General features: G+C 45.0%; 2 protein-coding genes across 2 annotated transcripts in view; one reads left to right on the top strand and one right to left on the bottom strand.

Annotated features, from left to right (window-relative positions):
- Positions 1–16,154, bottom strand: part of PLEKHB2 (pleckstrin homology domain containing B2) — a 72,175-nt gene that overhangs the window by 34,811 nt on the left and 21,210 nt on the right. The window lies entirely within an intron of this gene.
- Positions 2,438–4,359, top strand: LOC309550438 (uncharacterized protein; the record flags this gene model as incomplete). Its single annotated transcript, XM_082250817.1, has 3 exons — positions 2,438–3,070; positions 3,158–3,933; positions 4,332–4,359. The coding sequence occupies 3 exons, from the start codon at positions 2,438–2,440 to the stop codon at positions 4,357–4,359; spliced, it is 1,437 nt and encodes a 478-aa protein (XP_082106943.1).

Consider the following 16,154-nt stretch of genomic DNA (forward strand, 5'->3'; position numbering starts at 1 on the left):
TAAAGATACAAGAACTGTGCTCCACTCTGGAAAGACGGCAAGCAAACCAGCAATCAACATTTAATTTATTTGAAGTCAGATTCCCACTCTTTATCCACAAACATGCTTCTTCTACTCTTCCTTCTCACATAGGTGTCTTCTATCCTCAAATTCTCCTTACTTTACCCCTCCTCTCTACCCCACAGCATACACATATCACCCTCACTCCTACCCTCTCCCTACTACTGTACCCATCACCTCCTGCAAGTGCTGAACCCACATGCTAACTCCCATCTTACCTTTCTCACTCACCTTCTTCTCCTAGCCTCAGGGGACATGTCCTCCATTTTGTAACTGCAAACCACAAATCTGGCACCCCTCCTCCTCTGGCAACAGCTGCAATCCACTCAGTTTTATTTCTGTCCCCTTGCTTCCTAAAACCAGCCCCCCAATCTCATGCACCCTTTGGAAAACCCGCTCCATCTGTAATAAGCTCACATCTGTGCATGACCTTTTTATCTCTCATAGCTTTAACATACTCGCCATAACTGAAACCTGGCTTCAACATTTTGACTCGGCTTCTCCTGCTGCTCTCTCCTATGGTGGGCTCCACTGGACTCACTCCCCCAGACCCAACTGGCAGAAAGGAGGTGGAGTTGGATTCCTTCTATCCCCACAAAGCACCTACCAAGTCCTTCCTATCCCTCCCTCTCCATCCATTTCTTCATTCGAGACGCACTGTTTTGATCTGTTTTCTCCCATTTCTCTGAGGATTGCAGTAATTTATTGGCCTCCTGGACCAGTATTGTGCTTTTTGATGACTTTGCTGCCTGGCTACAATACTTTCTCTCCTCTGAAATACCCACTATCATTCTTGGTGACTTCAACATCCCTGTCAATGTTAACAGCCCAGCTACAACTCAACTTCTCAACTTAACCTCATCTTTGGACCTAACCCAATGGACACAAACTTCCACTGCAATGGAAATACCCTCAACCTTGTATTCTCCCATCTCTGCACTCCTGGCAACCTCACCAACACCCCTTTCCTCTCTCTGATCACAACCTCATCAGCTTCACTGTAACCTTGCCTCCAATAACCCGTCCCTCCAAGCAGCAAACAATTACTTGTAAGAGCCTTTGTCACTTTAACCCTTGTCTTCTCTATTCTGCTACTGACTACCTATATGACATAATCTTTCCCCTATCCTGTCCTGATCTGGCCACCTCTGTTTACAACAGTTCACTCTCATCATCACTGGACGCACTTGCTCCTCTAACTACATGCAGAATCAGGCCCCTGTCCATTGCAACCTTGGCAAAATGACAACAGTAGAAATCTCAAGAAACATTGTCGTGCTCTTGAACGACTGTGTAGCGTAAAACCAAATGCCTGCAGGACTTCACTCTATATAAATCTGCCCTCCTAAAATACAATTCCTGCCTCCATGCTGCCAAACAAGCCTACTTTGTCTCTCTCATTAATACCTTGTCATCCAGTCCCCACCGGCTCCTCTCAACCTTTAACTCTCTGCTTCGTCCCCCACCCCCTCTACCCACTAACTCACTCACTGCCCAAGAGATTGCCAATCACTTCTGTGCTGCCACGCAGCTTTACCTGTCTAGCAGTTGTTATTACATGTTATGTTATGCTATGTTATTGGTATCTTCCTTGCACCCCTGCTGTTTCTGGCTAGATGGTTTCTCCCATCCTCCATTTTCCTGCTGTAACTCCCATTTCGTTTAGTTGTTATGAGGAGACTGCAGAGTGTGGAAGCTGTGTAACTTCATTGGAAATTTACCTATGGAAAAGTCTCTATGTTTTTGCCTTTGCTAACTTGAAGCATAAAGAAGCATGGGAGAACACCTCTGGAGTCTTTATTCATTAAGTAAACTATCTGTTAAAGCCATCATTCAACCTGCTGCACACACTTTCAGACTGGGTCTACAAGAAGGTCACAGGTACAATCGATGCTGAGACAGAACAGTACATTTCCAGTGGTTTCATCACACAGGTATCTCTGCAGCTTCAGAAAGTACATTTCCAAGAAGTAGTTGAAGTAAATTTCCAATGGTTTCATCACACAGGTATCTCTGCAGCTTCAGAAAGTACATTTCCAAGAAGTACTTGAAGTAAATTTCCAATAATCCATCACACAGGTATCTCTGCAGCTTCAGAAAGGAAATTTCCAAGACTCTGCAGCTTCAGAACAGTGAGTACCACACTTGTCTGTGTGTCACGAGAAGCATTACTCTGCATATGAAACCAGCCACCTACTGAATGCTTCATTACTGTTACAGCCTTCTGAGGTGATCCAGTTTGAACTAGTTCCAGCAATAGCTAGCTATTGTATCAAATACCCAGCACCTCAGCCTGCCTGCTACTAACAGAAGTCACTACTTACAGAGCTGAGCTCTGGCAGATTTCTAACAAGACTCCAGAAATACAGTACTTATTATGTCTGACAGAGATCTCACAGAGTTACCTGCATTTAGTCAAGATAAAGCAGACTCCTTACTTCATTCTGCTCGTCCTGTCAGAGCCCCTCATCCATCCTTGAAGGCAAGGGAGGTTTATGAAGCAAGTAAGGAAGAAACATCTAATAACCTGACTGCATTATGGGAAAAGACTTTAAGTTGTATAACAGCCACTAATGAAACTAGCAACAATTCTGAGCAATTGAACACTGCTCTCTCAAGGGTTAAGAAGGCATTTGAGAATTATAAAAGACTTTCTGAGAAGTACTATTCCATATTGTCACATTCCAACATAGAGGAAGCTGCATTGGAATTAAAGGACTTTACTTCTAATGACCAGCAGAGGCATAGCACATATCTTGAAGCAAAGGCACAGATAGAAGGTAGATTGGCACAGCTACATGAAACTACATCCTGTAACTCTGCTTCTTCCAGACACTCAGGTAAATCTTCTAGGTCTGCCCGCTCATATCATAAATCTTCTTCTAAGTCATTGCGGTCCTGCTCTATAAGGTCAATACTGAGCGACCGAATACTCAAAGCTCGCCAAAAGGTTGCAGTAGCCCAGGTTCAAGCCGCCTGCTCTGAAAAAGAAGCAGCCATCAAGGCAGAAGCTAAATGCAAGGAAGAAGAAGCTAAATGCAAGGAAGCAGAAGCTAAATGCAAGGAAGCAGAAGCTAAACGCATTCAGGCAAGAATACAAGCAGAAACAGAGGCTCAGCTAGATATTCTTCAGAAGAATAGAGAAAAGGAAGTAGCTTTAGCAGAGTTATCTGTCTTGGAACAAGCCCTATTGGAAGAAGAAGGAGCAGCTTGTACCAGCTTTGCTGCTTTTCAAGACCCTGTTGAAAGGACCCTACAGTTTGTCTTAACTCAGAACCACGACAATACAGTCCCACCTACAGTTGGAGATTCTTCTCATAATCATCCAGCAAGTGGATCAGAAGGCAATGATGTATCGCCAAAGCAAGCTGGTCAACTAGACACACCTACTAACAGAGACCCTCCACAACTACCGCACGTCACAAAATCAAGTGAATCAACCTACGCAGCTCATGTGCCACCACAACCCTATGTGCATAGAGATTACAAGGGCACAGCAGAAGACTACAGAATGAACTCTATACCCCCTTTGATACAGCTCTCTTTAACTTCAAATGCTCAGAGACCTTCAGACGACAGACCCTTACCTAGATTAAACCCGTCTGCAACACCTTTCTCTCTACCTACCAGCCAACATCATATACCAACCATGGTCCAAGACGGCGCACCATCAGTACCCCCTGTGGCTATTAAATCTGAAAGCACTGACATTGCAGAGTTCAGCAAGTATATGATTCGAGGAGAGTTGATTACAACTGGACTGTCTAGATTTGATGACCGCCCAGAGAACTACAGGAGTTGGAGATCTACATTTAAGGCGGTAACCAAGAACTTGGACATTGAACCTCAAGCAGAACTTGACTTACTAATAAAGTGGTTGGGGCGTCAATCTTCAGAACAAGTAAAGAGACTTAAATCTGTCTACATTTATGACTTTAAAGCAGGCCTTGATGCTGCCTGGGAACGTCTAGAACAAGACTATGGGAGCCCCAAAGTCATTGAATCTGCCTTATTCCAGAGACTAAACGACTTTCCTAAAATCTCTGTTAAGGACGATCAGAAGCTTAGAGAGTTAGGTGACCTCCTTCAAGAACTTGAAATTGCTAAGTTAGATCCTAGTTTACCAGGTCTTAGCTATTTAGACACTGCTCAGGGCGTAAATCCTATTGTAGCAAAGTTGCCTAGTTATCTTCAGGGAAAGTAGACTAGTGTAGGATCAAAGTATAAGTATGAGCATCGTGTTTCCTTCCCTCCCTTTTCTTATTTTTCAGAGTTCGTGCGGAAGGTTGCAAGATCTAAGAATGACCCAAGCTTCTTCTATCCAGATACAACCACTATTCCTTTAAGTACTTCAAGGGGTATTGCCACCAACAGTAAATTCAAGGATTTAAGACATCCTATTGCCGTGGGGAAGACCGCGATAGCATCCAACGTCTTAGCTACAGACATCAAAGCAAGCAATCTTAATCAACAGTGTCCTATTAATAATGCGCCACACTCTCTCTCCAAATGTCGTGCATTTAAGGACAAGCCTATTGAAGAACGCAAGTCATTTCTCAAAGAGCATAATATCTGTTTTAAGTGTTGTGCATCCTCCGATCATTTAGCTAGAGACTGTAAGATCGCCATCAGATGTTCTCTCTGCAACAGTGACAAACATGTGGACGCTCTTCATTCAGACCTGTTCAAAAGGAAACCTTCACCCGGCAGCAACCCCAAGACTACATCAGATGATGGCGGGGAGAGAACTGAGCAATATGCCGACCCCGTAACCACAAGGTGTACAGAGGTATGTGGAGAAGGGCTTCATAGCAAGTCTTGTAGCAAGATATGTCTTGTAAGAGTTTTTCCTGAAGGATGTCCACAAAAATACAAAAATATGTATGCCATACTCGATGATCAGAGCAATCGCTCATTGGTCAGTACAGAATTCTTTGACCTATTCAACATTCAAGGAGAGACCTGGTCCTATACCTTGCAGACATGTGCAGGAATGGTCAATACTTCTGGAAGAAGAGCCCATGGCTTCGTAGTTGCATCAGAATATGAGGACACAGAGTTTCCTCTTCCAACTCTAATCGAATGTGATCAGCTACCGAACAACAGAGAAGAAATCCCCACACCAGAGGTTGCACGTCATCACCCTCATTTGAGTCACATTGCTAACTACATTCCACCACTTAACAAGGATGTTAAGATTTTGATTCTACTAGGGAGAGACATTCCTAGAGTTCATAAAATAAGAGAGTTATGTAACGGTCCAGATGATGCTCCTCAGGCCCAGAAACTTGATCTTGGATGGGTGATAATAGGAGAAGTCTGCTTAGACCAATCTCACAAGCTCTTGGATGTAGCTTCCTACAAAACTAATGTTACCTGTCAATTGATGAAATGTCCATTGCACTATTATGTGAAGGAAAGACTTGATTTAAAAAACAAAGTTCCATATCAAGCACTCCAAAGCATTAACAGCAAGCTCACTTCTCAAAAGGACTTTGGTGATTCAGTGTACCAGACTACTTGTGATGACAACAAGATTGCCCCTTCAGTCGAAGACAAGGAGTTCATCAAGATTATGGATGAAGAGTTCTTCAAGGACAATTCCAACAGACCCAAGTTTTTAATGGACCAGTCTTCTACAAACTCAGAAGAAATTATCGATTTCCACCTGGAGGATCCAGATACTGATCCGGAAATCCGGCCTGAAGTTGTAGCATTGAGTTCCAACATCTGCTCAAGAAGAAATTTGGAGGATGAAGATGACTCCACAGATATGGGGGATGGAGCTAATGAATGGATGCAGGCCAAGACTCTGGTTAAGCCTCCGGACCAGCTGGAACTCAGCGAGGCTGAACTTAAGGAGGAATTCACTCGTATCCTGACTGCAAACAACCCTCATGCCCCCCAGAACATTGTGAGGTACAGTTTTAAGGAACGGCCTACAAACCCATTAGCATCATGGACCAGCTGGCCGTACACTTCTCCCTGGAAGGAAACATGTCACACAAAGACTCTGATGAAGCGCAGCGACAGGGGGCGAAGTTGGGAGTCATTGAAGAGACTCAGACCAACAACTCCACAGAGCCGGGAGACAAAGATACAGATGGGAAGTCTGACGCTCAGGCTAGTGAAGAATGGACAGAAGGTGAGGAAATACCATCCAGGAACAAGAAGGAGAGAAAACTGACCAACCAGTTCAATTATAGCGAGAGAGCGTCCCAGAGCATTAACAAACCCCTGCGGGAGCGAGCTTCTCAGACAGAGCCACCTCCAAGGGCCACCTTCTCCGCCACTGCAAACCAGTGGAAATTCAACCCACCACACGCTTCACACATGGGCAGAGCATGGGAACGTATGATTGGGATGGCAAGGCGCATACTGGATTCTATGTTACTTGATTTGAGTTCTTCACGTCTTACCCATGAAGTACTTACTACATTCCTTGCTGAGGTCGCAGCAATAATCAACTCAAGACCGCTGACAGCTGTATCCACAGACCCAGAATGTCCAACTGTTTTAACTCCAGCTGCATTATTGAGCCGGAAAATTGGACAGATCCCAGCGCCAAAGAGCATCTTTGAGGAAAAGGACATATATAAACGTCAATGGAGATATGCTCAATACCTTGCAGATTGTTTCTGGGACAGATGGAGGAGGGAATACCTCACACTTCTTCAAGGACGTAAAAAGTGGCAAACCCAGAAGCCTAACTTAAAGGAAGGGGACCTGGTTCTTCTAAAAGACAAGCAAACCAATCGGATCCAGTGGCCAGTTGGAGTTGTTACAAAGGCCATTGCTAGTGATGATGGAAAGGTCCGAAGTGTGGAAGTCAGGATTGTAAAGGACGGGAGGCCAAAAACCTTCCTGAGACCAGTCACTGAGACAGTCCTAATTATGCCTGCTTCCAAAAATTCTGATTCAGTGTTATGTGTAGGATTCACTTAGACCTCTAGCATAGTTAGCTTAGAGGAGAGGGCTACATAGCATTCTACTGTATGCAATGTTAATTGTATGTTTATGGAAAATAATTGTGTAGTGGTATCTCACGATAACAGGCGGGGAGTGTGCTGCCACGCAGCTTTAACCGTCTAGCAATTGTTATTACATGTTATGTTATGCTATGTTATTGGTATCTTCCTTGCACCCCTGCTGTTTCTGGCTAGATGGTTTCTCCCATCCTCCATTTTCCTGCTGTAACTCCCATTTTGTTTAGTTGTTATGAGGAGACTGCAGAGTGTGGAAGCTGTGTAACTTCATTGGAAATTTACCTATGGAAAAGTCTCTATGTTTATGCCTTTGCTAACTTGAAGCATAAAGAAGCATTGGAGAACACCTCTGGAGTCTTTATTCATTGAGTAAACTATCTGTTAAAGCCATCATTCAACCTGCTGCACACACTTTCAGACTGGGTCTACAAGGAGGTCACAGGTACAATCGATGCTGAGACAGAACAACTTCAAAGACAAGATTGATGCTATACATGAGGACACTTCCACTGTGCGTACATCTTCCCCACTTAGCATACCTTGCCTAACAGCACAGTCAACACTCTCCTCTTTTGAACTGGCTACTACTGAAGAGGTTACAAAATTTTCTCAGATGCCCACCTAACCAATTGTTCCTGGGATCCTTTTCCTTCACAACTACTACAGTCACCCTCCTATTCTGTCCTATGCTCCCTCACTCACATCTTCAATCTCTCCCTCTCTAGTGGCACCTTCCCCTCTCCTCTAAAACATGTGCAGATCACTCCCATACTTAAAAAGCCCTCACTGGACCCCACCAACCTGAATAACTTAAGACCCATCTCACTGCTCCCATTTACCTCTAAACTTCTAGAACGCTTAGTCTACAACCGTCTTAGCTCCTACCTCCGTGAAAATAACCTTCTGGATCCCTTACAGTCTGGCTTTTGCTCGCAGCACTTTACCAAAACTGCCTTACTAAAACTCACTAACGATTTACTAACTGCTAAAACCAATGGTCACTACTCCATACTCCTATTACTTGACCTCTCTGTGGCCTTTGATACAGTTGACCACCCGTTCCTTTTTAATAAATTCCGTTCCCTTGGCCTCTAAGATTCTGCTCTATCTTGGTTCTCCTCCTTCCTATCACAGTACTCCTTCAGTGTTACCTGCAACTCTATCTCCTCCTCCCCATGGCCCCTTTCTGTGCGGGTTCCCCGAGGCTCTGTTCTTGGACTCCTCCTCTTCTCTATCTACACCACCTCCCTTGGTCACTTGATAACCACCCACGGCTTCCAATACCATCTATACGCCGATGACACTCAAATCTATCTTTCTACTTCTCACCTCACTCCTTCAGTCTCCTCCCGCATTACCAACTTACTTACTGACATATCAGCATGTCGCACCACTTCCTCAATTGAACTCTCTCTAAAACTGAGCTGGTAATATTCCCCCACTGGCCCCAGTGCTAGCATTGTTCCGTTAGCAGGGGATCACGGTACTGGGGCACCTGGATGATCTGCTGTTGTGAGCAGAGTCTCCGACTGCTCTGTTGGACAACTTGGAGATTACTGTGCAAACTCTGAGGAAGTTCAGTTGGATTCTTACGCTTCAGAAGTCTGCTCTGGTTCTGTTCACCAGTCTTGACTATCTCGGTTTGACTCTGGACTCTGCCAGGGTGTTTCTTCCTCTGAAAAACTTCAGAAATTGCAGGAAGCAATGCAGCTTCTGCTGTCGAGCAGATAGTCATCTTTTCAGACTTGCATGCGGTGTCTAACGTCGAGGCTACTCAGGAAGAGTCCAGGCTACTGATCAATGTACTGGAACTTCGAGCGATCAGACTTTGTCTGGATCATTGAACTATTCGTCTTCAGGGGTGTCCAGTACGAATTCAATCGGACAATCCCACAGCCGTGGCTTATGTCAATCACCAAGGGAGCACAAGAAGTGCCCTAACGGTTAAAGAAGTAGCAAGAAGTATTCTAAAGATGGGCAGAACGTTTCGTTCCTCTCTGCTCTCTCTCAGACCTCCCTGCTGTGCACATTCCAGGAAAGTACAGAGGTTTGTGGCACAGTCTCGGGATCTTCTAGCCAATGCCACATACGCTTTAGTGGCTCCTTGGAGTCAGTATCGTCTGATTTACGCCTTTCTTTCTCTCAAACTTCTGCCGAGACTCCTGCGCAGGATCGAGGCAGAAGGGATTCTAGTCATTCCAGTGGCTCCAGACTGGCCTCGCCGGTCTTGGTAAGCCGATCTGGTAAGGCTGGTCGCCAATGCAGCTTGGAGACTTCCTCTCAGGGAAGATCTGCTGTCCCAAGGGCCAATCTTCCATCCTGTTTTACAGTCGCTGGTTTTAATGGCTTGGCTTTTAAAAGCCAGGTGCTGAAGTATAGGGGGTTGTCTGAATCAGTGATTCCTATGCTCTTAAAGGCTAGAAAATCTACCTCTGAGTAGATTTGCCATTGCACTTGGCAGATGTACATTGTGTGTTGTGAGTCTCTTAGGGTTCACCCTCGCTCCTCTTCAGTGGCTCGGATTTTGGCTTTCCTCCAACAGGGGGTTGAGCAGCACCTGGGCTTGAGTACCATCAAGGGCCAGGTTTCGGCCTTGGCGGTTTTCTTTCAACGTCCCTTGGACACACATTCCTTGGTGCGTACCTTTATCCAGGGAGTTTGATTCTTGGATCCTCCAGTGCGGTCTACATTGCCGCTGTGGGATCTCAATTTGGTGTTGTCAGTTCTCCAGAATTTGGAATTTGGAAATATTCAGGAGGTTCCCCTGCTTACATTGTCTCAGAAAGTGGACTTTTTGGTAGCTATTACTTCTGCACGCAGGGTGTCGGAGCTGGCGTAACTGTCTTGTCGTTCACCTTACCTGGTGGTTCAGAGGGATAAGGTGGTTCTTTGTTTGTGTCTGTCATTCCTTCCTAAGGTCATCTCCGCTTTTCATTTGAATGAAGACATCCTGTTGCCTTCTCTGTGTCCCAGGCCTCAGCATCCTAAGGAAATTGCTTTGCATTCCCTGTATGTGGTTCAGGCAATCACGGTGTATCTGACAGCTACAGAGTCTTTTAGGAAGTGAGACTCATTATTTGTCCTCACGGATGGACCTCGAAGAGGGTTGGCTGCTTCTGCTGTGACCCTTTCCAGATGGATCAGACAGACAGTGATTCAGGCTTATTCCATTAGGGGTTAGGTTCCTCCTTTCCCTGTTAGGGCGCATTCTACTCAGAAGCGCTTCCGCTATCAGGCGTCAGTGATGCAGGTTTGCAAGACGGCTACCTGGTTTACTGTGCTCACGTTCACAAAGTTTTATAGGGTGGATGTGTTGGCATCTGTGGCTGATTCCTTCGGCTGCAAGGTTTTGCAAGCTGCTGTTTAGAGGACTTGGTTTTACTTTTTTCAGGTGAATTCCAGTTGTTTTATGGTTGAGCTCCATGTTACCTAGTTGGCTATGTTTAGCCTTGGGAAGTATTATTTCTTGCTGTTCCCACCCCTCATGTTTTGACACTGCTTTGGGGCGTCCCACGTAGTCAAGAAGATGAGGAGCTGTATCAGTAAATGAACGAAAGAGAAAATTGGATTTTTGACTTACCATATAATCCATTTCTCTGATGTTCATTGACAGACACAGCACCCACCCCTCTATGGAGTTTGGGTTTTTTTCTTCTGACACTGCTTGTAACAAAACGGAGTACCTATAGCAGAGAGTGGGAGTATACCCCCTGGGACTGCCCCATAAGCGTAGTCAAGTTCTTTCCTGCCTAGTGTCCTACTCCTGTAGGAGGCAGCATAACCCACATAGTCAAAAAGATGAGAAGCTGTGTCCATCAATGAACATCAGAGAAATGGATTTTACGGTAAGTCAAAAATCCCATTTTTAAAAATGTTATTAGCATATTAATAAGGGGGCAGAGAGAAACCAGGGAAGTCAAAATCTAGGTAGAAAAAACTTCAGGTTTAAAGTGCTATCCACAATATTTCATATTCCCAGTTGTCATTGTCTTGGGCGATAAATATCCAAACATGAATACAATGGTGGAGATTTAGTATAAGTGGTGCGCATAGAATCAGCTTCAAGGTTTTATTGTCAAACTTTAATTGAACAAGCTGAAGTTGGAAGCTGATTGGTTATTATGCACAGCTACACCAGATGCTGTGTGCTCCCGTTTTAGTAAATCTCCCCCAATATGTCATTGTAGTTAACAAAATCCAGAAAGAATGGCAACATTTGGAAATCTCCATCCTTCTCAACAGATACAGTGAAGAGTCAGAGCTGTTTGATCACGATCTGGGAGAAAGTTAATGTGCTCTAAGTTGATTCCACGCCATCATTTAGTAGGGTTTGGAAAACACAGACCACTTGTGTTCTCCTGGTTTACATCACCTCTGGAAACATAACGTTGTATTTTCTCCTGGCCTTCTGCTCTACCTCAGTTTTGGAAAATGTCAATGTCAATGTTTATTATTAACCTGAACTAAGTATTATGATATTGTAGCAGGGGTGTTAATGGAGCTTAACTATATCTGAGCACCACAAACTGAAAACATTATTTCATTCATTTTAACCACTTGTCGACCAGCCGCCGTAATTTTACAGTGGCAGGTCAGCTCTGTTACACGAAATGACATACATGTACATCGCTTTGTACAGCAGTTAGTGTGGGCACACGAATGCGCCGATTGGCTAGAGGGGGGCCAATCAGCAGTTCCAGCGGCCGCAATGTCCTCCAGGCACCCGCAATCACTCCCCATGGAGACGGATTGGCAGACTGCTGTTGTAAAAACGGCAGACCGCTGTTCTGTCAGTAATGAACACAGGGACCCTGTGTTCCACCTATTTAGGAACACAGGTATCTGTGTTCATCCAGTGAGCCCATCTTCCACACTGTTAGAGAGCACCCCCTAGGCACACATTTAACCCTTTTTTTTGCCCCTGATGTTAACCTCTTCCCTGCCAGTGTCATTAGTACAGTAGCAGTGCATATTTTTAGCACTGATTGCTGTAGTAATGTCACTGGTCCCCCCAAAAGTGTCAAAAATGTCAGTTAGGGGTCCAATCTCAAAATGAGTCCTGCTACAAATCGCTGATCGCCGCCATTACTATTAAAAAAAAATGACATACATTTTTCCCCTAGTTTGTAGACACGAACCAATGAATATACACTTACTGGGATTTTTTCTTACCAAACATATGTAACAGAATACATATTGGCCTGAAATTATGAAAAAAGTTGATTTTTTTTGGGAGTGTTTTATAGCAGAAAGTAAAAACGATTGTGTTTTTTTTCAGAATTTCAGAATGGTCGCTTTTTCTTTTGTTGTTTATAGAGCAATCGTGATCAAATACCACCAAAAGAAAGCTCTATTTGTGGGAAAAAAGGACATAAATGTTATTTGGGTACAGCATCGCACGACCACGCAGTTGTCAATTAAAGTAACGCAGTGCCGTATTGCAACAAATGGCCTGGTCATTAAGGGGATAAAGCCTTCCGGTCCGTAAGTGGTTAATGCTCAAAGCCTGGCCATCTTGAGTAAGGGCAGATGACTTGTGTAGCATTTACTTCCTTGAATCCCTCCTCCCTTAGCTCAGCCATGCAGGCAGTAGGGTGTGCTTAGCTGAGAAAACCCTCCCTCCCCTCCTCCAGATTTAGCCTCCTACTTTTTGTTTTTCTAATGTCCAGCCTCCCCTTTTTTCTGTCTCTCTAAAGTCCAGCCCCTCTCTGTTCTTTGTCTCATCAAACCAAGCCCCCCTCTCCACTTTAGTTTCTCAAAAGTCCAGCCTCCCCCCATGGGCGCCCGCAGAACTTTTTTCGGGGGGGGGGCATAATTTTAAGGTCACCCATGCTCCGCCCCTTTTCAACAATGTCATTAAGGGGAGCGGCTTAGTCATTATACTTATTTTGAGTATATTCCCTTAAAGCATGTTATACAGCACAGTGCTTTGCTGTGTAATTTGGCCCCTTCCATCACCTAAAATATCTGGCTGATCCTGCCTGGCTATGTCCTCCCCTCTGTAAACTGACCACGGTATACCATGGCTACTGAGCCCTGACACCGTGGTCAGTTTACGTGCCTCCGTCATCCGCAGCTCTCCTGTCCTCCTCTGTCCTCTCTCACCCCCCCCTCCCTCCCTGCCTGTCTGCTCCTGTGTCAGTGCCCACCCCCCTCCTCTCCTGCTGCTGTAGTTTCATTTAAAGTTTCATATCCTGTCTACAGTCTGTTTAATAATCCTGTGTGCCCCTGTGTCTGTTTTTTATAAAAATAAGCCATTCTTTACAAGTATAGAGTGCCACTCGCCGCTCACATGACCCGCCACCTCTCTCCTCTTCCCCTCCTCCTCCCCTCCCAACTGACATCAGTGAGGAATCCTTGGCCCCGCCCACTGCAGGCAGCTGTCAGCCGGAGAGAGGAGAGAGCCGACGGGTCACGTGAGCGGCGCTCAGCCCTCTGAAAACTGGTAAAGAATTTTTTTAAAACACAGACACACAGGCACATATGATTATTAAACAGAACAGACAGGATGGTATAAAGTGGCTTAACAACCACTTAAAAGGGGAAGTTGAGATTACAAGGGGGGGCATTTGCCCCCCCCCCCCTTGCCCCTACCTGCGGATGCCCATGCCTCCCCCTGTTTTTCTGTTCTTCTAAAGTCCAGTCCCCATTTTTTAATGTTTTTATGCGTCTCTAAAGTCAAGCCCCCCAGTTTTTTTTAATCTTTCCAAAGTCCCCCCCCCCCCAAAAAAAATTGTCTCTCCAGAGTCCAGCCCCCTCCATTTTTTTTTTTTTGTATCTCCAAAGTCCAGCCCCCTTACCCCCTTTTTTTTCACTTCAAAGTCCATCTCCTTCCCCATTTTTGTCTCTCCAAAGTCCATCCCCCATAATATTTTCTCTCCAGAGTCCAGCCTGGAGTAACCTCAGCCTTGCCCTCCATTTTCTCTACTTGCATCTTTCTCTGTCTCTGTATCCCACAATTAGAACAGAGTCTGGCCTATGAACAATAGTACAGCTCCATTAGCTCGGGCTCCGAAGAATTATGCAGAACAGGCTTTATCTGGGGGATTCAGGGAAGCCCACTGTGGCAGTGCATGGAGGAGGAGGAGCTCAGTGCACCAATTACAGTGCCAATCAATAGGAGCTTGGGGGGGGGGACAACATGATTGAAATCTGGGGGGGGGGGTACCCGAGCTAACCCCCCTCAGATCCAGTCCTGTCTTCTGTCCAGTCAGTACAAGGTGGATTGATATAAATCCTTTAGCAGGTGAAACAGGTCCCATATACAGTATTGTGCAAAGGTTTTAGGCAGGTGTGAAGAAATGCTGTAAAAATAATATATATTTGAAATGTTTATTTTTACCGTTTACAAAATGCAAATCCCCCTTTGGCATCAATTCTTACACTTACACACACTTTTTATAGGAACTTGGCAGGTAGATTGTTCCAAAACTTTTGGAGAACTAACCACATATTCTTTTTGGTTGTAGGCTGACAAATCCCTCTATCTCTTCATGTAAACCCCAGACAGACTGGATGATGTTGAGATTAGGACTCTGTGGAGGGCCAAACCATTACTTCTAGGACTCCTTGTTCTTCTTTACAATGAAGATAGTTGTTAATGACATTGGCTGTATGTTTGGGGTCCTTGTCCTGCTGCAGAATAAATTTGGGGCCAATAACACGCCTCCCTGATGGTATGGCATGATGGATAAGTATCTGCCTGTATTTCTCAGCCTTAAGGACACCATTGATCGGGCAATGTTGAGGACTGTAGACACAGTGGTCGCCAAGGAAACTTAATGCAGCAGATAAAAGGCACATTGTTCTTACTTTCCTTTGACATCGGAAGATGTCCAGCATTGCCATCAGCACAGAACTGGTGGAAACCAGTGGGACCCCGGTACACACCTATCAACTATCTGGAGAAGTCTGGCCAGAAGAGGCCTTAATGGAAAAATTGGGGCTAAAAAAACATACCTCAGACTTGAGTTTTAGGTAGAAATTGGGTGCCAGTCACTTTTGATCTTTTCAAAGCATTAATGCAGAACTTGAACGGTAGTAGGAGAGAGGGTTAAGGGTCTCAGATACCAGTAGAAGATCACTTACAGACTTCTTGGATCCAGAATAAAAGCTTCACAGTACCAGAACCTTTAAGCCGACCCAGCAACACTGTAAACCCGTTTTAGACGTAGGTGTGTCCTCCAAACGAGTCACCAGACAAGCTTTTGGGCCTACACGCAGAGCTCACTTCAGCAGCACATCCTCAGGTCAGGAGGGACTGGGGCAAGAGAGCGAGCACATGGCCCCACCCAAATAAACATACTCTCTCAGAATGCACCAGTGGCCAAGAACCTCCTACTGAGCTGGCTGGAAGAAGAATAAATATTCATAACTCAACCAAATTGTATTATCTCATACTGGCCTGTGGTACCAGCGACACATACTGGCTACTGACACTAACTAAATTTACATTATAGCCCCAGTTTAGGACCAGGGGGCTATAGACATAAGAATTTATGCTTCAGATATGCATTATTTTTTTCTGCCAGAACTTGGCAGAAAAATGCCTTCAATGCTGTGTATTTATGATTGTTTATGCACAAATAGAATTGAGAGTAAATGCATTCTATTGCCCAGGATATTCATTTATTTTGGCCAATGGAATACATTTATGCTCATATGTGTTTTCGTGTGCGATTACACAAGTACGCATGTAAATTAGGCTCAGAAACTCCTCTCTAATTGCAGCTTTGATGCATTTTTTTAATGCCATTAAATGCACCCAAAAGGGAAAGCATTGCTTGTTTACTTCGTCCCCCCAATCCGCTGCCACATTTGGCACCTTTCAGTGGGAAGGGGGCAGAGGGTACCTGTTTCTGCAAGGTCACCCAGAAGTTTGGCCTCCCTCCTCCTTCCCCCGCCACCGGCCATTCACATAGGGCAGTGCGCTTCGCGCAAGGCTTCACTGTCGGTTTGCCTTACAAGGAATAGTGGCGGCAGCACCCGAGAGCCAATAGAAAAATCAGCTGGGGTGCTAATATTGCGGGATCCAGGGCTGGTGCAAGGATTTTTGACACCCTAGGTGAAACCACCCCTGAATCCACCCTCTTTGCCCTGGCCATCTAT

Source organism: Pelophylax lessonae, assembly GCF_965119305.1.
Source record: "Pelophylax lessonae genome assembly, chromosome: 3".
Taxonomy (NCBI): Eukaryota; Metazoa; Chordata; class Amphibia; order Anura; family Ranidae; genus Pelophylax; species Pelophylax lessonae.